General features: G+C 38.2%; 1 protein-coding gene across 2 annotated transcripts in view; it reads right to left on the bottom strand.

Annotated features, from left to right (window-relative positions):
• THSD4 (thrombospondin type 1 domain containing 4) overlaps window positions 1-18,876 on the bottom strand; it is a 289,062-nt gene that overhangs the window by 159,497 nt on the left and 110,689 nt on the right. For both annotated transcript variants that reach the window (XM_082769054.1, XM_082769055.1), the window contains exon 7: window positions 8,188-8,324. In XM_082769054.1, the coding sequence (XP_082625180.1) occupies window positions 8,188-8,324 (137 nt within the window). The remainder of the gene's footprint in view (window positions 1-8,187; window positions 8,325-18,876) is intronic.

Genomic DNA, 18,876 nt, shown 5'->3' on the forward strand with positions numbered 1-18,876 from the left:
CACCATTTGAATGCTATCAGGCTCCATAACCTAGTACTATGCTTCCATGGAGCATGTTGAATGTGCAGCCCTATCCGGGGCAAAGTCTTGATGGCACTCTGTAGCATTCAACTTCTTAACATGGTGGCTCCCTGGGGGAGAACAACATAAGTAATTCTCTATTTCAAGGCCCACTTTAGAAGAAAGTCAGATAACTAGAAACACTCCATTAAATTGATCCTCCTCGAATGCAAACAACACTTGACACGAATCTTCAACTGCCCATGTGCTGGTTAGGCTAATTTTAAAGTGCTGAGTGCCAGATGTGCTATTGATGCACAAGGTAATATTTCATTTAATACAGTTCTTCAGGCTGTTTTCAAAGTTTTTGTATCCCAAGACAGAGATTTGCAATGTTACGCTGTGCTGATGAATATAGCTCACTCTTCTGAGCAACCAAGGAAGACAAACAATCAACCAAAAACCTTTTCTGTAATTTGGCAGAAGCACAGATACAGATATACATGTGCTCTACATACTATTCTACTGTATCAATCCAGATATTAGGTTTTTCCTTAGGTTTTATGGATTATTACAAACTAAACAGAGGAGAATAGAGAAAGGGGATAAGTCTGGCTCCAACTTTAAGAAAGCCCAACAAAAAATAAAATAAATTCAATTCTAGACTCCTTTTCTCAGAGTAAACAATCACCATTCCACAAATCGAGATTCCTACCGAAAACAGATTCTTTTCCCTTACAAGAATACCCAGTCGTAGCCTTATGGGACTACTCTATATTCCAACACCTATAAGTTATGAGAACAACCCTAACTTAGAGAAGGAACATAGTTCTCATCATCCTAATCTGTTACTCCGATCCCACAGTCATTAGGAGTTCCTTACCAAAGCAAGGATGCAGCCGACAATTCTGCCACCTGGACACTGGTGCATATCAGCAGAGTTCTTCCAAATGGGAACTCCCTGACTAACAAAGCTTTTATATGGAGATCTTGCACACTTTGTTATGCTTCCTATAGCCAATTTAAGATACCTTCCTATAAAGTTTGTAAGAATTTCAACATCTTATGCAAATTATTTTTTAAAAGGCAAGTAAAATTTCTATCACCAGTCATTTTGCTACTGAAGTTACTGTGGGCGTTTTTAAAATACTCAGGTATTTTTCAGGAGATAACTGGGAGATAAAAATACTAAAATGCAAGGAAAAATTGAATACAAAAATGCCTTCAGAAGATATCTACAATTCCCACCCAAGTCAAGTTTTATGTGAAGTAGTAATACTTTTGTAAAGTGCGCCACTGCGTGGTAACTAACATCTCTGCGAAGCCAATTAATTGCTTTACAGGTAACAAATAACCCTCACTCTTTCTCCAAAATTACAGTAAGTCAGTGCTTCCAACTTTCAAGGAATTGAGAACAACTTCTTGCATCAGAAGTCTCCTAGCTGTGTGCAACATACACACGCAACATATCTCCATATAAGTAAATTTAGTAAAATATGGTCAAGGCCAAAATTATTAACAGCATTTGTATTGACACTTCACTTTATTTATTAAAACCACCTCAGAATTCCACTTGCATTTTTCTTCAAAAATTAAGTTACTAAACAGGATCATCCCACTTGCTCCAGAAGACTTAAAACAAGCAGAAACATCATCTCAAAGCAAGCAAGCCCACACTTCTGGCTGAATAGCAAGGTGAAGAAACCACATTCAAAGACATTCTCAAACTTAATAACACTGAAAAAATTTAGAGCGAAGACAGAAGTAGCAAATGTATTAAATGTATTAAAACAATCCACTAAAACAAATAACACATACCCAATATACTGAAATATAGCATATGTATATGTACATGTATGGCATATGTATAAACACCTATTGTTTGTGGCACTAAGTGTAAATCCTGTAAAAAAGTGAAACTTGGTAGGATCATCAATGAAAAAAGGCTCCAAAATTCATCAGAATGAACACTGCTCAAATGTGCAATAAAAATTTTATTTTATTTTATTTTATTTTATTTTATTTTATTTATTTATTTATTTTTTTAAACGGAAATCATAAAACTGATCAGGACCATTGTTATACTTCCAGTTTTGCAGCAACCAGGCTTTAAGATGGACTTTTGTACAGGCTACTGTTTGTAAAATCTCTTCTGTTATGCTAAAGTGTAATTTGACTGCTAAGATTAAGCACTCTTTCAGTTTTATAAGGCCATTCTATCTAATATTGGTTAGCAATTCAAAAAAGAAAATAATGTATTGAATGCTGTCAATAAACATCTGTGTAACAAATTTTCATTATAACAGGTATGACTGCATTTTATATACTGAGAACTTCTGTAGCTTGTGGTTGCCATAACATTTTAAATCATTAACAAGTGAGAAACACCTTAATTCATATGTGTTTAAGTTTTATTTCTGATGAAGGCACAGCTGTCTTTATCATATTCTTTATTCTGTTTTCCAGCAGTAATTTTTATTAAAGCAATATTTTCTGCCTTTTGTTTCCAAGAAGAAGGTAAACTGAAAATACTACCCAGAAACAACATTTCTGGGGACCAACAGATGTTTTTTTACAGGATATTGTTTCTGGTAATGAAGCAAGTTGTCCAACAGAGGGTGATAGAGACCACAAATTACCTGATTTTAAAAATAAAATAATGTGGCATTAAGGAAAAGCTATATATTACGAACATTTGAATAAGCTTCATTACTTGAGAAACATTTTCAGTTAGCTGTAAATACTGACAGCTTCTCAGAAAAAAATTCTCCTATGCATGACAGTACAAAACCTGAATTAGTTCTCACTACATCCTTCAGCTACATTCATGTTCTCTCAATAGTGTATAATATCTACGATAAATAAAATTATTTTATTTATTTTAAATAGTTTGGTGCTTCCTGACCATGTGGACCAAAAAAAGTCTCAGAGTTCATGGAGACAGGAAACATATTCAAGAATACTCATTTTCTTTGTCAGACTTATTCATTAATAAATCACAGGGAATGCAAGATTTGATATATGGCACAAGGAAAACACAATAATTAATTTTAATACTCATCAATGTATCATGAAATATGTAGTACGTTTAAGAGGAAGAATGAAACACATCTTATATGACATTATTCTACCAACTTTCCTCAAACACAAACATGCTGTTGTACAGTTTCACTAAAGACTTTGTACTGACTTCCTATTCCTGAACGAGAAAATATAATAAAATAAAAAAAAAGAGTGAGTTAATAATTACAGTGTTTCTAAGCAGCATGAAGCTGTAATAGTATACTGTCCTTTAATGTGACCTGTATCTCAATACTCTTTTAAAAACTAACTCAAAAGTTTGAAACAAAAATAAGAGTATGGTTTACACAAATTCTCAACATAACTACTGCATGGTTGAGTGGATGAAATTGGGAATTCAAGTTCTTTACATGTAGAACACACAAGAATTCTCAAGTTACTTCATGAGCTCTAGTTTACTTCATTGTTACACATTAAATGTAATCTGTGCCATCCGTAATGCATCATACACAAAATTGTGGCTGATGATCTTTCCCTATGTATGACTATCATGTTTATAGCAAACTTATATATAAGAAGATACAGCAGTATCTGTAAATTCTTGAAAACTTGGATTTGTAACTTTATAATCATGGTAAATCTCTTGCCTAGGGCAACTGTTTCTAGGGAAACTGTGATCAGTGGGCATCCTCTGTAGATACTGCAAGATGAAATAGAAACTGATCATAAAACTTTTCAAACTGCTTTCTTAGAAATTCATTAACATTTTCTTTTACTTATAGGATGGCACATAATAAAATATTAATAAAAGTAACCTGAAAGAAGTAGTAATGGCTTCCATCTTCTTTAAACTTCACCTGCTTTCCTCAATTAGATCAGAGAAACAATTTTGAGAACTCCCCTTTCCGTAAGTTGTGTAAAAAATCAAAAGCCTAGCAATGGATGTAGCAAGTCCAACTGCTAGTATTCAGGAAGAATTTCAAGAAATATAAATACTGCTGGGAGACAAGTATTAACAGTCAACAGAGACAAAAAAAAAAAAAAAAAAAGAACTCTTTACTGAGTCCTGAAAGCACAAAGCTTGCTTCTGACCTGTGCTGTAACTTTGATTTAGTTGTGCCCTTGTATAAAGAGGTGAATGGACTACATCCTAGTTTTTTTTCAAGGGTATTACTCCTGAATATCACAGTTAATTACAATTAAAGAACTTGTCCTGAATTAGTAATGATCGTGGATCACAACACAGTAGCAGTTGCTGTTCCACAACTCCACCGTTCTCCCACCGTTCTCTAACAGAAGTCCTGTTAATGCGGACAATGTGAGAAATCTGTGTGCCAGATCTGTACGTTCAATCTTTTTATAGTCTATTGAAAAAATAAACACTTTTTTTTTTTCCTTTCACAGTCCCTGTAAAGAAATTAATTAGTCAATTCCTTGAAGCAAAACAGCCTCGTTCCAATCTGACCTTGACCACTTGCATTCCACTACCACCACAAGGTTGGTACCTTCAGTGCAATGTAGATATGAACCTTAAGAAAATATTTGAGTTACTTTAAAGCATCATATTTGGCATAAATTCTTGATACCTTTCAACTTCACTCAGAAACAGCCTCCTGCAACCAAAGTTTTTGCAGAAGGACAGAACTTAAATTGTATTCTGAAAGTAACCAGACAACATCTGTGCTTTCAAACAGATGTACAGTATTGGTGAAAGCAATACAGTACCAGAGGATTGTTCCTATCTACTTCCTCATTACATGTTAAAGATGAGGTAAGCTTGTCTTACTTGCTACCACATTAAGGAAGCCGAAAACTTTGTTTTCAAAACATGAAAAACATGTTTTTCACAACATAATGTTTGTGTCTGTGGAGAAAGCAATCATGAATAAAAAATATAGACAGTGCTCTATAGCCTATAGAGAGGAAGTCATTTCTGCTGGACAATTAGGAGTCCATTCCCCTCACTTTGGAGCTGGTGACAGGACATTTTGAAGGAACACAAGAAAGACTGAACATGTGATTTTCCTTCCTGATATGAAGGAAAGAGCCACATACATTCTTGCATTCTTGTTCTCCTGTCATACAAACACTTACAGACCCAAGTGATAAATGGAGCTGCTTCACACTGATGTCTTAAGGGTCGCTCACCTAAACTGTAACTGCCAATGAAGTGATTAGGACTTAAATAAGTACCAGCAAATGAACAAAACCCATATATGTCTACGGGAGGAGAATAAAAGAAATAGGACAAATACAAAAAATAACAAGCTAGAAGAAATACCAGAGAGAAGAAATGGAGAAACTGTAACACCCTGCCAGTATTTTTCCACTGATAAAAAAAGGGGGGGGGGGGGGGGGGGGGCGAGGGGGAAGCACAGAACCATAGAACAGATTAGGCTATTAGGCTATTCTTGATAACACATTTAACAATTTAAGTATTAAGTATTTAAGCTCATTGTTTTGTAGAATGGTCTCACTAAATATTAAGTGATCATACAGAATCATTGTCCTCTGTACTTTCAGAGACTTGCAAAAGCAGATGCAATGAAGAGATGTTTATGCAAAGGAAGGAAGAAAGAAAATATCCCAAACAGAATCAGAATCTTTCCATAAGCTCACAAAGTCAAAAGAAAAAAAAATGTTAAGATTGGGGTTGGATTAGAAATTTTATGAATAGGTTTAAAATACAGCATTTAATCCAACCAAACTATAACTCACTACACAGGCACATACAGAATGTCATGTTCAATTTAGGACAATCTCTTAAAGCTCAACATGCTCGACATAATGTGAGGCTTGTGAATGCACAACTGCTGTGAACTTTCATTACGGATTGAAGGGTGGCTTTTGTTTTTATACCATGGATTTAACTGAGGCTATTAAGCATCTATGAATAGAAGCTCTCATATTTTGCTTAATAAGGCACTTAAGCATACATACTTGAGAATTAAACAATTCTGTTAACCTGTAAATGTTTGCATGAGGTACTTTTCTTTTTTTTTTTTAGTTCTACAACGTTTATGTTTTGACCCGTTAGTGACTGAAGTTCCTCTTCAGATGAAAAATACAAACCTTTCAATATTTTAGCTAAATGTGTCTTCCGAAGTTTGCAAAGTTCCGCTTACTTCTGCACAAGTGCAGTTAATACTACTGTATATGAGAACTTGGTCAACGCTCTCAGCTCTTCCTAGCTTACTCTTTCATTGCACTTAGCCACAGCGAGAGCCACAATAAAGTGGATAAAACATGGAGAACCTTTACCTGCTTTGTCTTGGCTTTCTCACAATAATTTGTTGGTTCTAAGGCACTGAGCACCGATACAGAACAGATTCTGTTTCAACTCTCTAGGTTACACTAATTAACAAAGCATTACTGAGGAACAGTTTACATAGGCACAGAGATTTTGATTTCTAGGTCTATTTTCAACAACATAGGGGGGGAAACGGGACTAAAGCCTAGGGATCCCTAGCCTTAAGACAAGGCTAAGGGAAAATTTCTCTGCTGTTTGTACTTAATGAAAGTGTAACAGATCACACAGAGCAAGATTATTTTCAGAGGTAAGCAGTGCTAGGCTGACAGACTAAGGGAACAAGTTGCAATATGGGGAATTTCAGTCAAATATGAGGAAAAAGATTCCACCACGATAATGCTCTAACACTGGACCAGGTTCAAAACAGCCTGGAAAAGGCCATGACAGCTATCTCATACAGATGGCCCTGTTCTGAGTAGAGTGATGAACTACATGACCTCCACAGGCCCCTTCCAACCTGAATTGTTTGATGATTATAGGAATCCAAGATACATGTTCACAGTAAGCATTTATAGCGTATGGTTTGTTTATATGCAGCTTTACGAAGTAGCATTCCATACATGCAATGCCTGATTTTCAAAACTCAGAACACTATTTCCCAGTAGGTTGCCAAACACACAGCCTTTCCTTGCTAAGCCAGACCTCCAACACAAATGTATTAGTATACACTTTTTCATTTGCACAGTACTTGGAAAACAGCTGGTACACTAAATCTATTTTTCAGTTTTCCAAGTCATGGATCAGAGCAGTAATTAAGAAAAAATCCTGGCCCTTTCAGATCTGGTTTGAAATCAGGGGAGACTTTAAAGAATGATCAGCTTCAGAAAGATCCATCATCTGCAAAGGAAAGTCAAAGCTATGGCTTTGCATGCACTGCTGAGAACAGAAACATACACAGCATTGTCCAAATGTGTTCAAGAGGAATGTAGACGTGCCTAAGAAAAGGCTGCAGTCATAAGACACTTCTTCTGGCAAACCAACTATTTAAGCTGAACTTGACCTTTCACAATTTGTGAGTCACATCTGACCCACTTCTGCTTCTTTTGCCAATGTACATGGAAAACATCATCCAAGCATCAAATGCCATTTACTGGCAATTTATGTCATACATATTTTCACTAATCTTACTTCACCAAAAATTACAAATAAACCTTTTTTCAAAGACCATAACATTGTCTTTAAGATTGCTACCATCCTACAGAAAAAGAACAGTGTATTTATTCATTACAAAGGGAAGACAGACAGCAGGCTGCAAAAAGTCAATGCAGTAGCTCCTTCTGAACTCTTGAAAGTTTGTCATTCACTTCATTATATTCTAAGAGAACATCACTACTGAGTAAATGGACAGCCAGTAAGACTTGAGTCTCAAAAATGGCAAACACTGGCCAAACAGAAAACTAACTACAGCTAAAATACCATCAAAATAATTTGGTTATTCAGTTACCTGTTTATTTTACAGACTCAAAAAAATACCTCCACGCTGAAGTTTAATAAAAGGAAGATATATTTCTCTCTTATTTATGTTTCCAATGTTTTCATTTTGATTCCTTCATAGAATCTCTTCTAAAAGAGCTAAAGCTAAACATACAGAAAAGCTCACCAAAAATCATCTTAATTGTGGCCAGAACACCTTCTGAATCAAGACTTTCAGGATTCCATAGCTTGCTCTCAAGTAGACAGAAAAAAATAGTATGGAAATGAAACCTGTAATAATAGAAGTTAGCATTTCTGAAATCTGCTAAAGCCTAAGAAAGAAGTTGAAGACATCATTCCACAGGTGAAGTATCAACCTATTATAGACATTAAGAATGGCACAGACAGTCAACAGGCCAATTCGCTAAAGAGAGTAGCCTTACCTTGCACTGCCCTGCCACGCAGATTGAAGTCCCATTTTGGTCACAGGGTGTCCCATCTATCACTTTTTCAGCTTGTCTCACGTAGAATCGGTAGCCTATGGCACGGCAATTCAGCTCACACTTCTGACTTCCCTTCACTGGAGAAAAAGAAAAAAAAACAACTGTTAGAAAGTCCACAGCATCATTTTTTTTTTTTAAAAAGAAAAGCATATACATACTGCAGTTTGTAAGAATGCAACGTGAATCACTGGATCAAATGAATGCTGAACAAGAAAGCAACTCCATGATAAGCATTTAAATATACTTCATGAAAATTCAACCTGTAGCTCAGCTTTCAATGACAGATATTTTCCTAGATGACCAAGAGTATCTTTAGTTTTAGAAAAATCTTTCCAACTTTGTTCTTCTCGCAATATAGTGATTATGACACATTATGGTATTTCGTAAAACCTAGATGTTAGCAAAATTACACTGTAATCAGAAAGATATGCCTCAAATTAGGCTCATGTTACTTACTAACTGGTTAGATTACCTCAAACAAATATACTAATATTTAGTATTAAGAAATGTTTAAAATAACCTAGATGCAAATTTAAAAAAAAAAAATCTGAATCCTTTTCTCTTCATTTTTAAAATTTGCATTTTTGTGACTATTCCTTAGTTCAAGACAAAATTAAAAGATGAAAAATACTATGAGATTAAAATAGATGAAACACATCATTGTTCAAAAGCTCATCCCAAATAAAACCTCAAGAACCAGCACATCTAAGTGATCTCTGTTGATATGCAAGAGCCAGAAGGAAATCAAGACCATTGAACTCTGGGTGAGCAGAACACAAAAGATGAGAAACTGTCATCACTGTCCATGAAAATCTATTATTTAAAGAGATCAGTCCAACACACCATGTACCTTATGCTATCAAGTTTGTTGGTATATGCATAGTCATTCTATTTAAATTTATCTGTCATGTTAAAGTTGCATATAATTAATTACCCGTATTTGCCAACTGAAACAACAATACCTTCAGGTTCTTTCCAACTAGTCATAGTGGCTGTGAGGTACAAAAAAATTATTTTGACAACAACAATTTCCTTGCTGCCATAATCAAAGAACAAAAATTCCACTGACTTCACAAAGCTTCAACTCATACGCTACAGCATAACCAAAATTCACTGTAATTTCATCTGTCAAAGAGAAATGCTATATACCTTAGTTAGCCAACAGGTAATATGCCCAAGATGTTCTGCTTGACTCACAGTATATTTCTGTATCTTCATCTAAAGCATAACAATCAACCAAAATATATACATGCAGTAATTTCACATACATATTTAACACCTATCTTCTGTAAAAGGAACAAACTTTCAGCTCAACTTTAGTTATCCCCTATGTGAATCATAGGACTAGTGCAGCAGACCGATTTTGAAATTTCAGCTGTGTGATGAGAAACATACTAAACTTTAATTGTGGCTCATGTACGTCATCAACTGTGTCTCACAATCTTTTGTTAAAATCCACAAAAACCTCTATTATTTTGAAGTCAGGTCAATGACTTGTTTGCCTGCTTTCCTTTTTGTGAATGGTATGCACACTATGCTCAAGTAGGTCATTTTTCCACTGGCTACTTCGTTAACACAGGTTCACTATCTTATCATTCCAAGCACATCATTTAATTCTTAAATAAAATAAAATTAAAAAGTGAGATATTTCCTGCAGTCCAGTTCCCAAGTATAACAGGCAGTTATTATGATAAACTGGGTGTTATTCTTATCAGCTCAGATGCTCCTCACACAATCACTTTCAGAATTCTCAAATGAATGTAATCCAACTTCAGTGATCCATTACAATTGAAATCAACTTGTCCTTTTCTGTCACTGAAAGTGTCCTATTTTTACAACCTGTAGCATTAGCTATCAATCAGCATCCATGCAGCATACATTTTCTTATCTTTTCATTCCCTGAAACCAAGTCAAACTACCATTTAGGGTTTCTCATATGTCCATATTTTCAATGCTATTTCCCTGTAGTTCAAGTATCCTGAAGAGTCACATTACTGTCCTCTTCCTCCTCCTAATGTCTCTCATTTGGTTTTGATCCTTTAAAATATTTATTATTTAAATTATCAGTTTGCCTGCTAGACTCTGACAGAAGTGTTATGCTACTTAGAAAGCTGAGTAAGTTAACTGTTGAACCATGTAATTTTCCCCTGACTTTCTTTTTTACTTTTCTTTTCCTTTTTTTTTTTTTTTTTGATAATTTGATATGTTAGAGTACTACATTGATAATTTAGCATATTACCAATGATGCTCAGGCTGATTTTACTTGCTCTGTAAAGTGAGATGCTTATCTCTTAACTTTTGTCTTTCAGTCTTTTAATTAGGAACTGTTCCAGCTCAAACAAAATATATTAGAAGAGCCACTGGCTTTGAACAGGCAAATTAAATAAAAAAAATAAAAATCAATCTTAAACAAAGGGTTAGAGACTCATCCTCTACTACCTTGGCCTTCAGAACTCAGATTCTCTGGATGAGAAAAGCCAAGGCACTGCCTCAGTCAGCCATGTATCAGTAACTAATACACTTCGACATGATGTTCCCAGATTTCAAAGATCTACAAAATCTGTGAATGTCTAAGAGAGCTCAAGTGTATGGCTCCTACTGAATGAGAGGCATTTTGTATAAGAACGGTGTATTTGTGATGCATGAATTGCAATAGAGCTAACATATTTTAGAACTCGCTTTGTAAAACAAGACACCAAACTAGTAAAAAAATACTCCATTGCCAATAACCTTCCATGTATCTTGACACCCTCTCCTACCCAGTATTTTGCCACAGCTCTTGTGTTTTTAATTCCATGTCAAACTGCACTATTGGCTTGGCAACTGGACATTGAATGTCAATTAAACAATGAGCTGTGAAGCGATTGATTCCACACAAGCAATGTATTTTAGTACTATGTCATATGATCCCAGACTTTACAAAAGCAGCTATCTGACCTCAGGGAATAGACTAAGGCTATGAGCTGAAGACCTGCCAAGCCAGCTGGCAGCAAGATGCACTTCCACTCAAAACGGGCTCTTTTTGAAAGTGTGACACAGTTAGTGAGATAGCTTGCTATACAGGTAGTGTTTCACATGTCCTCCTAACTTCTGGTCTTTGCTTTTCATTCTCAGGCCTACCTGAACACAACCAAGTCTTTGTGGAAAGTCTCACTTTATCCATTTAAACTACTTTATTAAATAGTGAACTTTGGTGAAATGTAACGCTACTGCAAAAGGTCTGCCAGAAATATTCATTATTAACTTAAATGAAAGAGAATAGTACTTCAGTAAACAATCCTGGTAACACATAATATCTGGGTTTCTTTTTACAGACTGAGAACATAATCTAAACTGAAAAACTCCCTACATTTCTAACAATGTTCTTGCCAAACTAGCCTTGAGTACTTCAGGGCTATCCTGGGCATGTCTCAGCTGGCAGACCTGGGAGCCCTTCTCATGTCTCGTGTCAAGAGTTACCTTCCACCTTTCTGCACAAGGAACAGAGAGAGGCAAGGCAAGCAAGCAAAAACAGGACTGCAGCATGGTTCTTCCACCTCGCGATTCTGTGGTAATGGTACTGAGACCCCAAGACTAATTACAAACTGTACTTCTTTTGCATTACCAAGATGATATTGCAGTAAAAACTTTCCACCATAAATTCTTTCACTTTTTCTACCAGGACATAGAAACCCTGTACATAGGCACCAGTTTAGAAATTATTAACCTTCCACACTTCCATATTGGAAATCTGCCATAGCAGCAGTAAGGTCTTTAAGTGCATAAATTACCTGCTTTGCAATTAATTTGTCATATTCACTGATGCACTAAAATACACACAGAACTTTTTAAGACTGTATGTACTAACAAGTATGTGTAACTTAGAGAAACGCAGATTTCTGAAATCCTATCCACCAGACCCTCACACAGAAATACATGGAAATTATAATGAATGCAAGAATAGATGAGTTTGGGCAGCCCAACAGGAACCTGCGGTTGCTTTTACTCTGAGGGTATTTTGATTGATCAAAACAAAGTCACAATTAAACATCAACACATTTCATTTCCCCTGAACACTGTCGAAACGCAATCTTCGGTGTATGGGTCTGAGAAGAAAACTTCAGCTGCGCGCCTCACCCGAGCACCTTCCCAGGGGAGCAGGCAGGACCGCGGGTCACCGTCACCACACCACCAGCGGGGCTTGGGGAGCCGTTCCAGGCCAAGGCCCCATGGCTGCCGTTGGGGCGTCAATACCAGCGCATGTGGAAACAAAACCAAGCCAAGCCTGCTCCCTCCCTGGGCTGCCAGGCCCACGCTCACACAGCGACCCCAGCCCTTTTTACCCCCACCAGGGTGCCACCACACAGGGCAGGCGGGGCCGCTGTGGAGATGGGCCAGGGCCCGAGCCCAGGCCTGCCCCTGGTGCTTATGCCATGCTGAGGCATACCCTGAAAGAGCATGGCTTGCAGCACAGAGGCCCCACAGTCCCCAAATTAAAATCCTCTTCCCTCAGCAATCGTCAAGGTTGACACAGCCCTTAGAGAGTAGCTGAGGTGTTTGGAGTTACTGCTTGTATCTGTTGCCATTACATCCTCTGGAGAACTGAAACCAACTCGGGCAGCTTCCCCATCAGCCTCCCCCTGCTAAGGCCTTCCTCCGTCCTTCTGCTCTCCTGTCCGGGCACAGAGGAGCCAGGAGGAATTCCTCTCCCCGAAAGGAGCAGCTCCACACCACCAGCATGTGCAGAGGGTGCTTTTGGACTTCACACCAACTACGCCCTTCCTGCAGCTTCCTCCTCCAATGTTTTCTGCCCTGGTCACCAGCTTGTTGCCCAAGGACATGCTCAATAATTGGTGACAGGGAGGAAAATGGACACCAAGGCGGCCAGGCTGGTGGTGGAGCAGCTCAGCAGCGAGCTTGAAGAGATAAGGAGAGAGCTGAACAGGCAGCTTGCCAATGCAAGGAATTTCAATCTAATGATATTCTTAGGAAAAAATGTTACAAGCAAGAGCATTCCAACTCTAATACATTTGCTAAATAATGTATTCAGATGTTCAAAGGGAAATTAAAAATAGCCAAGGAAAAAAATAATGTGCTAATCAAATCAAAATGCAACCGATCAGTAAACTAATCAAATAATCTATCATTGTGCACAACTGCACACTGATTACCCTTATGAAACAGTAAGTTTCTCCTTTCTATTCCAGCTCCTGAAAGTACAAACTGCTTGGAACGTGCACCGTGTCCCACTGCACGCACATTGAATCTACCGCCACAGACAACGCTAGCTGTAGGTGCAAGCAGAGTAAATAAATGATAGAACAAAAACTGTCACGTTCCACATGCTGCGAGGTAGGGACTGGAACGTACAAACTCTCACTGATGGTTCCTCAGTCCAAATCCTAATTTAATGTGAGACCCAGACTCCCTGTTGTTATCTATGTGGCAGTACTAGTTACCGAATGCTTTTACCATTTGTCAGTTTTTGTAAGTTTGCCTGAAGATCTAAAAATAGTTACTAATAAGCTCTGCAAGTTAAGAAACATGTCTTGAGGGTGCCCACAGAGAAGTGGCATGCACACTCTTGGCAAGCAAATGTCACATTCACACTAATATTACATTATGGGATTAAGCAAATTTAAATTAGGCTTCATTTTGTGTGCACACTGCCTTGTAAAGTCAACTTCAGTGCTTTTCCATTACTGAGCCAAGATGCACTCATCCAGGAGGTGTCAGAAGTGATTGTTCCAGGAACAAGTTGTCTCTGCACAGCTCCATTATTTTCAGAGAGGCTCGCCACAGGCTGCAATCAGTGCTTACAATACAAGTTATGAATCTGCTTTACAGGAAGTGTAATGGGGCACAGCTGACAATGGAAAAGACTCTTAAGAGATTTGCTCATGTCTGTCCACATAACATTGATTTTAAGTAAAGTCTATCAACACTGAGGGAAGGGAGTTCAGCTCCAGATCTGCAGGCTGAGCTTCAGACTTAACGACAGACACCCTTGGTTATCCCACAGCAGCCTGCAGGGCAGAGAGGGAAGGAATAAGAGAAGGAGCCTGGCAAGTCTCTGGCTTCTGCATCCACTGTACTTGTTAGTAAAGTTAGTAAAGCTAACTGACAGCTACATTGCAGACTTTGAGTGGTACACCATGCCAGGCAGATGTAAACATGACAGTTCCGTACTAAAAAGCATCTGTTAGTGACTACCTGCAGAGCTCAGAATGGGTGAAAAGTGTTGCTGTTGTTCTAAATGCAGACAACTTTATTTATGCCACTTCCCATACAAAACAGGAGGAAAATGTTTAGGCTTAGTTAGCAGTAATGAACATTACCGCCAGTTTTGCAATTTAATGACTGAAGTTCTGTCAGGTCAATGACCTGAACCTGAATGTGAACCAAGGCGGTTTTGCATTGACTGACAGTTACAAGCTTTTGGAAGTGGCCTGAAAGAATAATGTTTTGTTTTGTTTTACCGCACAGTTACCTGTTGCCAAATTTCTAACTAACAATACACACATGTATTCTAAGAACTACTTATCGCATAACTATATTTGCTTTTTTCAACAGAAAGACTGCTGTAGAGTGATCTCCTTTACTTGAGTCTCTTTTGATACTTTCTCCTTATTAGGTCTGCAAACATCTTTTGACAATAACCTGAAAGAGTTGTGTTTATTTTTTACTTTGTCCCTTTCAGTTTTGTTAACTGTTAGTTCTGTTATAAACTTTTACTACTCTGGCTCATTTTTAATTTTTTTTTCCATTTTTTTTCCCAAAAATAATTTTCCATTTTTCATTCCAGTAGACTTTTTTTTACTTCCACGTCTCCTTTCCTCATATAATAAAGTTGTTTATTATTTCATCTGGTCTCAATAACTCAATATACATTTAAAATATGTTGTATCAGATTTTAAATATTAAGACAAAAACACATATATTCACACTTCTAAAGAGACTGCAAGTACATTTTAATGAATCTGAATCCAAACAAGGAAGGTATCATTTACAAAAACTCTTCATCTTTACCTGGATACCAGAGTTTGTTCTACTCCCAAGTCTGGTAAGTCCTATATTAAATAGTCATGAGGAACTTTGGGACTTCCACTGTATAGAAGGCATCATCCTTAATTCAAAGCACAGTAACCTGTGCGCCACTGAGCTATGTGAAGAATGTTACTGGGCTCAATGAGGCAAGCAGGAAACTCCTTTATGGCACAGAGAAGCACAGAGAGCTCAGGTAGGGTGACAGCCTCTGAGCTGCAGCACCTTTGCAGCTGTTTCAGGACCTCTGTGTTCAGGCATATGTGGGCTGACGAGCTGAGACCCTGCAATACCTCGTTAGGCAAAGCAGCTCCTTTCCAGTGCACGCAGCTCGCTGGGCTCTGCAATGCAGGGCCGGCCGGGCCAGCTGTGCTCTGTTGAGAATTTACAGCTATGTGAAATACCGGGCTGGGGACAGGTTCTGGCTGCTAAGCTCATTGCTAAAATGAGAACTGAAAACGGGCCATAGCGTAACTCACTAAATGTAGCAGGAGTCTATCCATTAACTCCCATGAAGTTGGGCTGGAGCCCAAACGACCTATCCTAAAGATTATGGGACCAATGACTTCATTATTTTGATTATTTAATAAAGTCAATTTTACCATGAGAACATATTCTTCACCACCTATTACATGTTAGTTGCATACGTGATCTGTGAAAGGTCTTTTATTTTAGTAGCTAGCCAAAATACAGAATCATGGAATAGTTTGGGTTGGAAAAGGCCTTAAAGATCATGTAATTCCAATCCCCCTGCCATGGGCAAGGACACCTCCCACAAGCCCAGGCTGCCCAAAGCCCCATCCAGCCTGGCCTTGGGCACTGCCAGGGATGGGGCAGCCACAGCTTCTCTGGGCAGCCTAGGCCAGTGCCTCACCACCCTCTGAAAGAAGAATTTATTCCTAATGTCTGATCTAAATCTCCCCTCTTTCAGTTTAAAACCACTCCCCCCATCCTAAGACTGCTGTTTGATGAAGAGTCCCTCCCCAGCTTTCCTGCAGCCCCCTTTAGGTACTAAAGGGTACTATAAAGTCTCCCTGGAGTCTTCTCTTCTCCAGGCTAAACAACCCCATGTCCCTCAGCCTGTCTTCAGAGGAGAAAAATCTTAAATGCCTTTGTAACTAAATCACCAAGGTACATGAAAGAAAGTTTTATTTACAGTATTATTTGAAGTAGATAGTGTTACATACTGGATCCTAAAATAGTAAGATGTACAACAGATATTTTGGTTTAAATACACATTCTAAAAATACTATATTTGGCCAAGCTTTCTGATCAATAAATGTTCTATATTATGCATACCATCCTTGTTTTAACTCTCTTTTGCAATATAATTCCAGAAGCCTACGTAACTGAAGGAACTCAAGCATCTTGCTAGCTTTTCCATGCCTCTTGCCTCTCCTTCCATCTGTATGAGATTTTACAGGTCAGGCATCGCTAGCTAGTTCCTTCTCAGTTCTTTCAGCAACTGGATGGTTGTACCTTTTAGGAGCTAGACTAGAAGTTCCCTTGGGACTATTTGTATCATTTGCTACATTCAGATGCCTCTCCCTTCTTTCTCTGGATTAGGTTATGTTAGATCAGCAGATGCAAGCACCAGATTTAATTGGGAACTGAAAAGGAGGAAAAAACATACTACAGAGTAGCTTCAGCAAAGATTTTTGTTCAGTGAGGAGAAATATTTCTGAAAGGCTCTGATTTTCCACAATCTTTTACTCATATTTAGTGTTTATGGCAATAAGCAGCTTGCAAATATTATCATTTATTCCAGTTTTTCTGGTTTCTCCATTCCTCCCAAACCCCTTTGTCATTAAAGAACCATTAGTGATACCTTATGGATTTGCTGCCCTCCATTAAAAATAGCCAGAAAGTTGATCATTATTCCCCAATGAAATTAAAAGGATCCAACTGGAAATAAGTCATTCATAAATGCATGCACACGCAAGTCTCTTTTGACCAGCTGGACATCTGGAAATCAGGAAAAGGTATAAATTCAATGTGCCTTTATGAAAGGTTTTTTGGTTCTGCCTAAACATTTGTCTTAGTGTAGTATGAATGTTGTACCTGGGTCCCCCTGTACAAGGAGAGGAATTGAGGTACATGGGAAGCTGCGATGTTTAATAAAAGCTGCAGAAATACCCACCATGAGCTTTGTCATGTCTGCCGTCTTGATTTACTTTTAAAAGAGGAAGCAATCCAAGCAGCTTACCAACCCACACAGCTGTTGCTTTTTCTCTTTTCTACAATATGTAGAACTAGTGATAACTCATGCAAGGAGGGGTTTTGCACAGTAACAGCAGTGGAACTGCTCTATAACATACCTATCAGGCATTTGTGCCATGAAGGGCAGGGGACTGTTATCGGAACACGTGCTCTTCTGCTCCAGTTACAACTTTTATAAACATTAGGGAAATTGTACAAACATCATTACTGAGCCAGAAAGAAGTAAAGCACCTAAAACCAACTGTGTCTGCCTCAAATCACTGCATACTGCAAGGTGGCCAGTCTTTCCCAGATGAGGCTATTTCTATGTCCTCACATCACTGTCAAATTCCACTTAAGGGCTTCAGGCAGCTACAACACAATTCACAAGACCTTGTCTTTGTCATTTGTTTGATACCAACCATGGTCTCCAATCAGTGTTCAAAACAGAGTTTTGCATTTCAAGTTTAGATCAGTATACCCACATTTGTCTACCAAAACCATAAGATTTTTGCTTTTAAATCTGAACTGTATTTGTCAAGGTGCTACCAGCCCCAGTTCAGCAAAGCACTCGATGGGGTGGTTTGTGTGAGTACCTGAGCAGCAAGTGCTGCTGGCTTCAGTACAACTGCCACAAGTTACATGGCCACCAGTGGCTCAGGGCCAGTAGCCCTTCAAATGACATGACCAGGCACTGTCCTTTCTTCTACAGACATCAGCTTTTACTGTGTTGCATTTGAAACTCTTTTCTAAATCAAAAATAATAATAATTAACAATAATTAAAAAAAAAATCCCCAAAATGACTGTTCTCACATCAGGCTTTCGTGTTAGGCAGCCAAAATGCAATTTGTCAGCCACTGAAGAATTTGGCCACTGGATGTCTCCACTGCTCCATGCAAACAGAGATTAAAGTGCTCCTCTGGCAGAGAAAAGCAGGCATTTGTCTGTATTTACAAGCCACCGCTGACACTTTGCATGCAGTGCTCAGCAGCCACGCAGACTGGCGCTCTCTGGCCTTCAGAGCAGCCAGAGGATGACAGTTTCACAGGGAATTCACTCCTGGTGAAGCTCTGAATAACAGCTCCCGATGTGTAAAATCAAACTTACGGAAAAGTCGGGTAAGTAGAAGAAATACAGACAGCAGATGCTTAAACTCAAAACGTTTGTTTCCCTTTGTATCCAGAAATAGCTAATATTGTATCAGGAACACCCTCATAAATAAGGTGGTGGCCCATGGCATGGGTGCCTCTAAAAGGCAGTGATAAAATTTCCAAAAAGTTTTTCTCTTTTGCTGGCATAACATGCCATCCATATAAAGCTGATTAAAACAACCATTTAATAATTGTACGGCCTGACATACCGCAGAAACTGCAGAAGATAGACTATGAGGATTTCATGGAAGATAT

This window comes from Aythya marila (genome assembly GCF_965140915.1).
Source record: "Aythya marila genome assembly, chromosome: 11".
Classification (NCBI taxonomy): Eukaryota; Metazoa; Chordata; class Aves; order Anseriformes; family Anatidae; genus Aythya; species Aythya marila.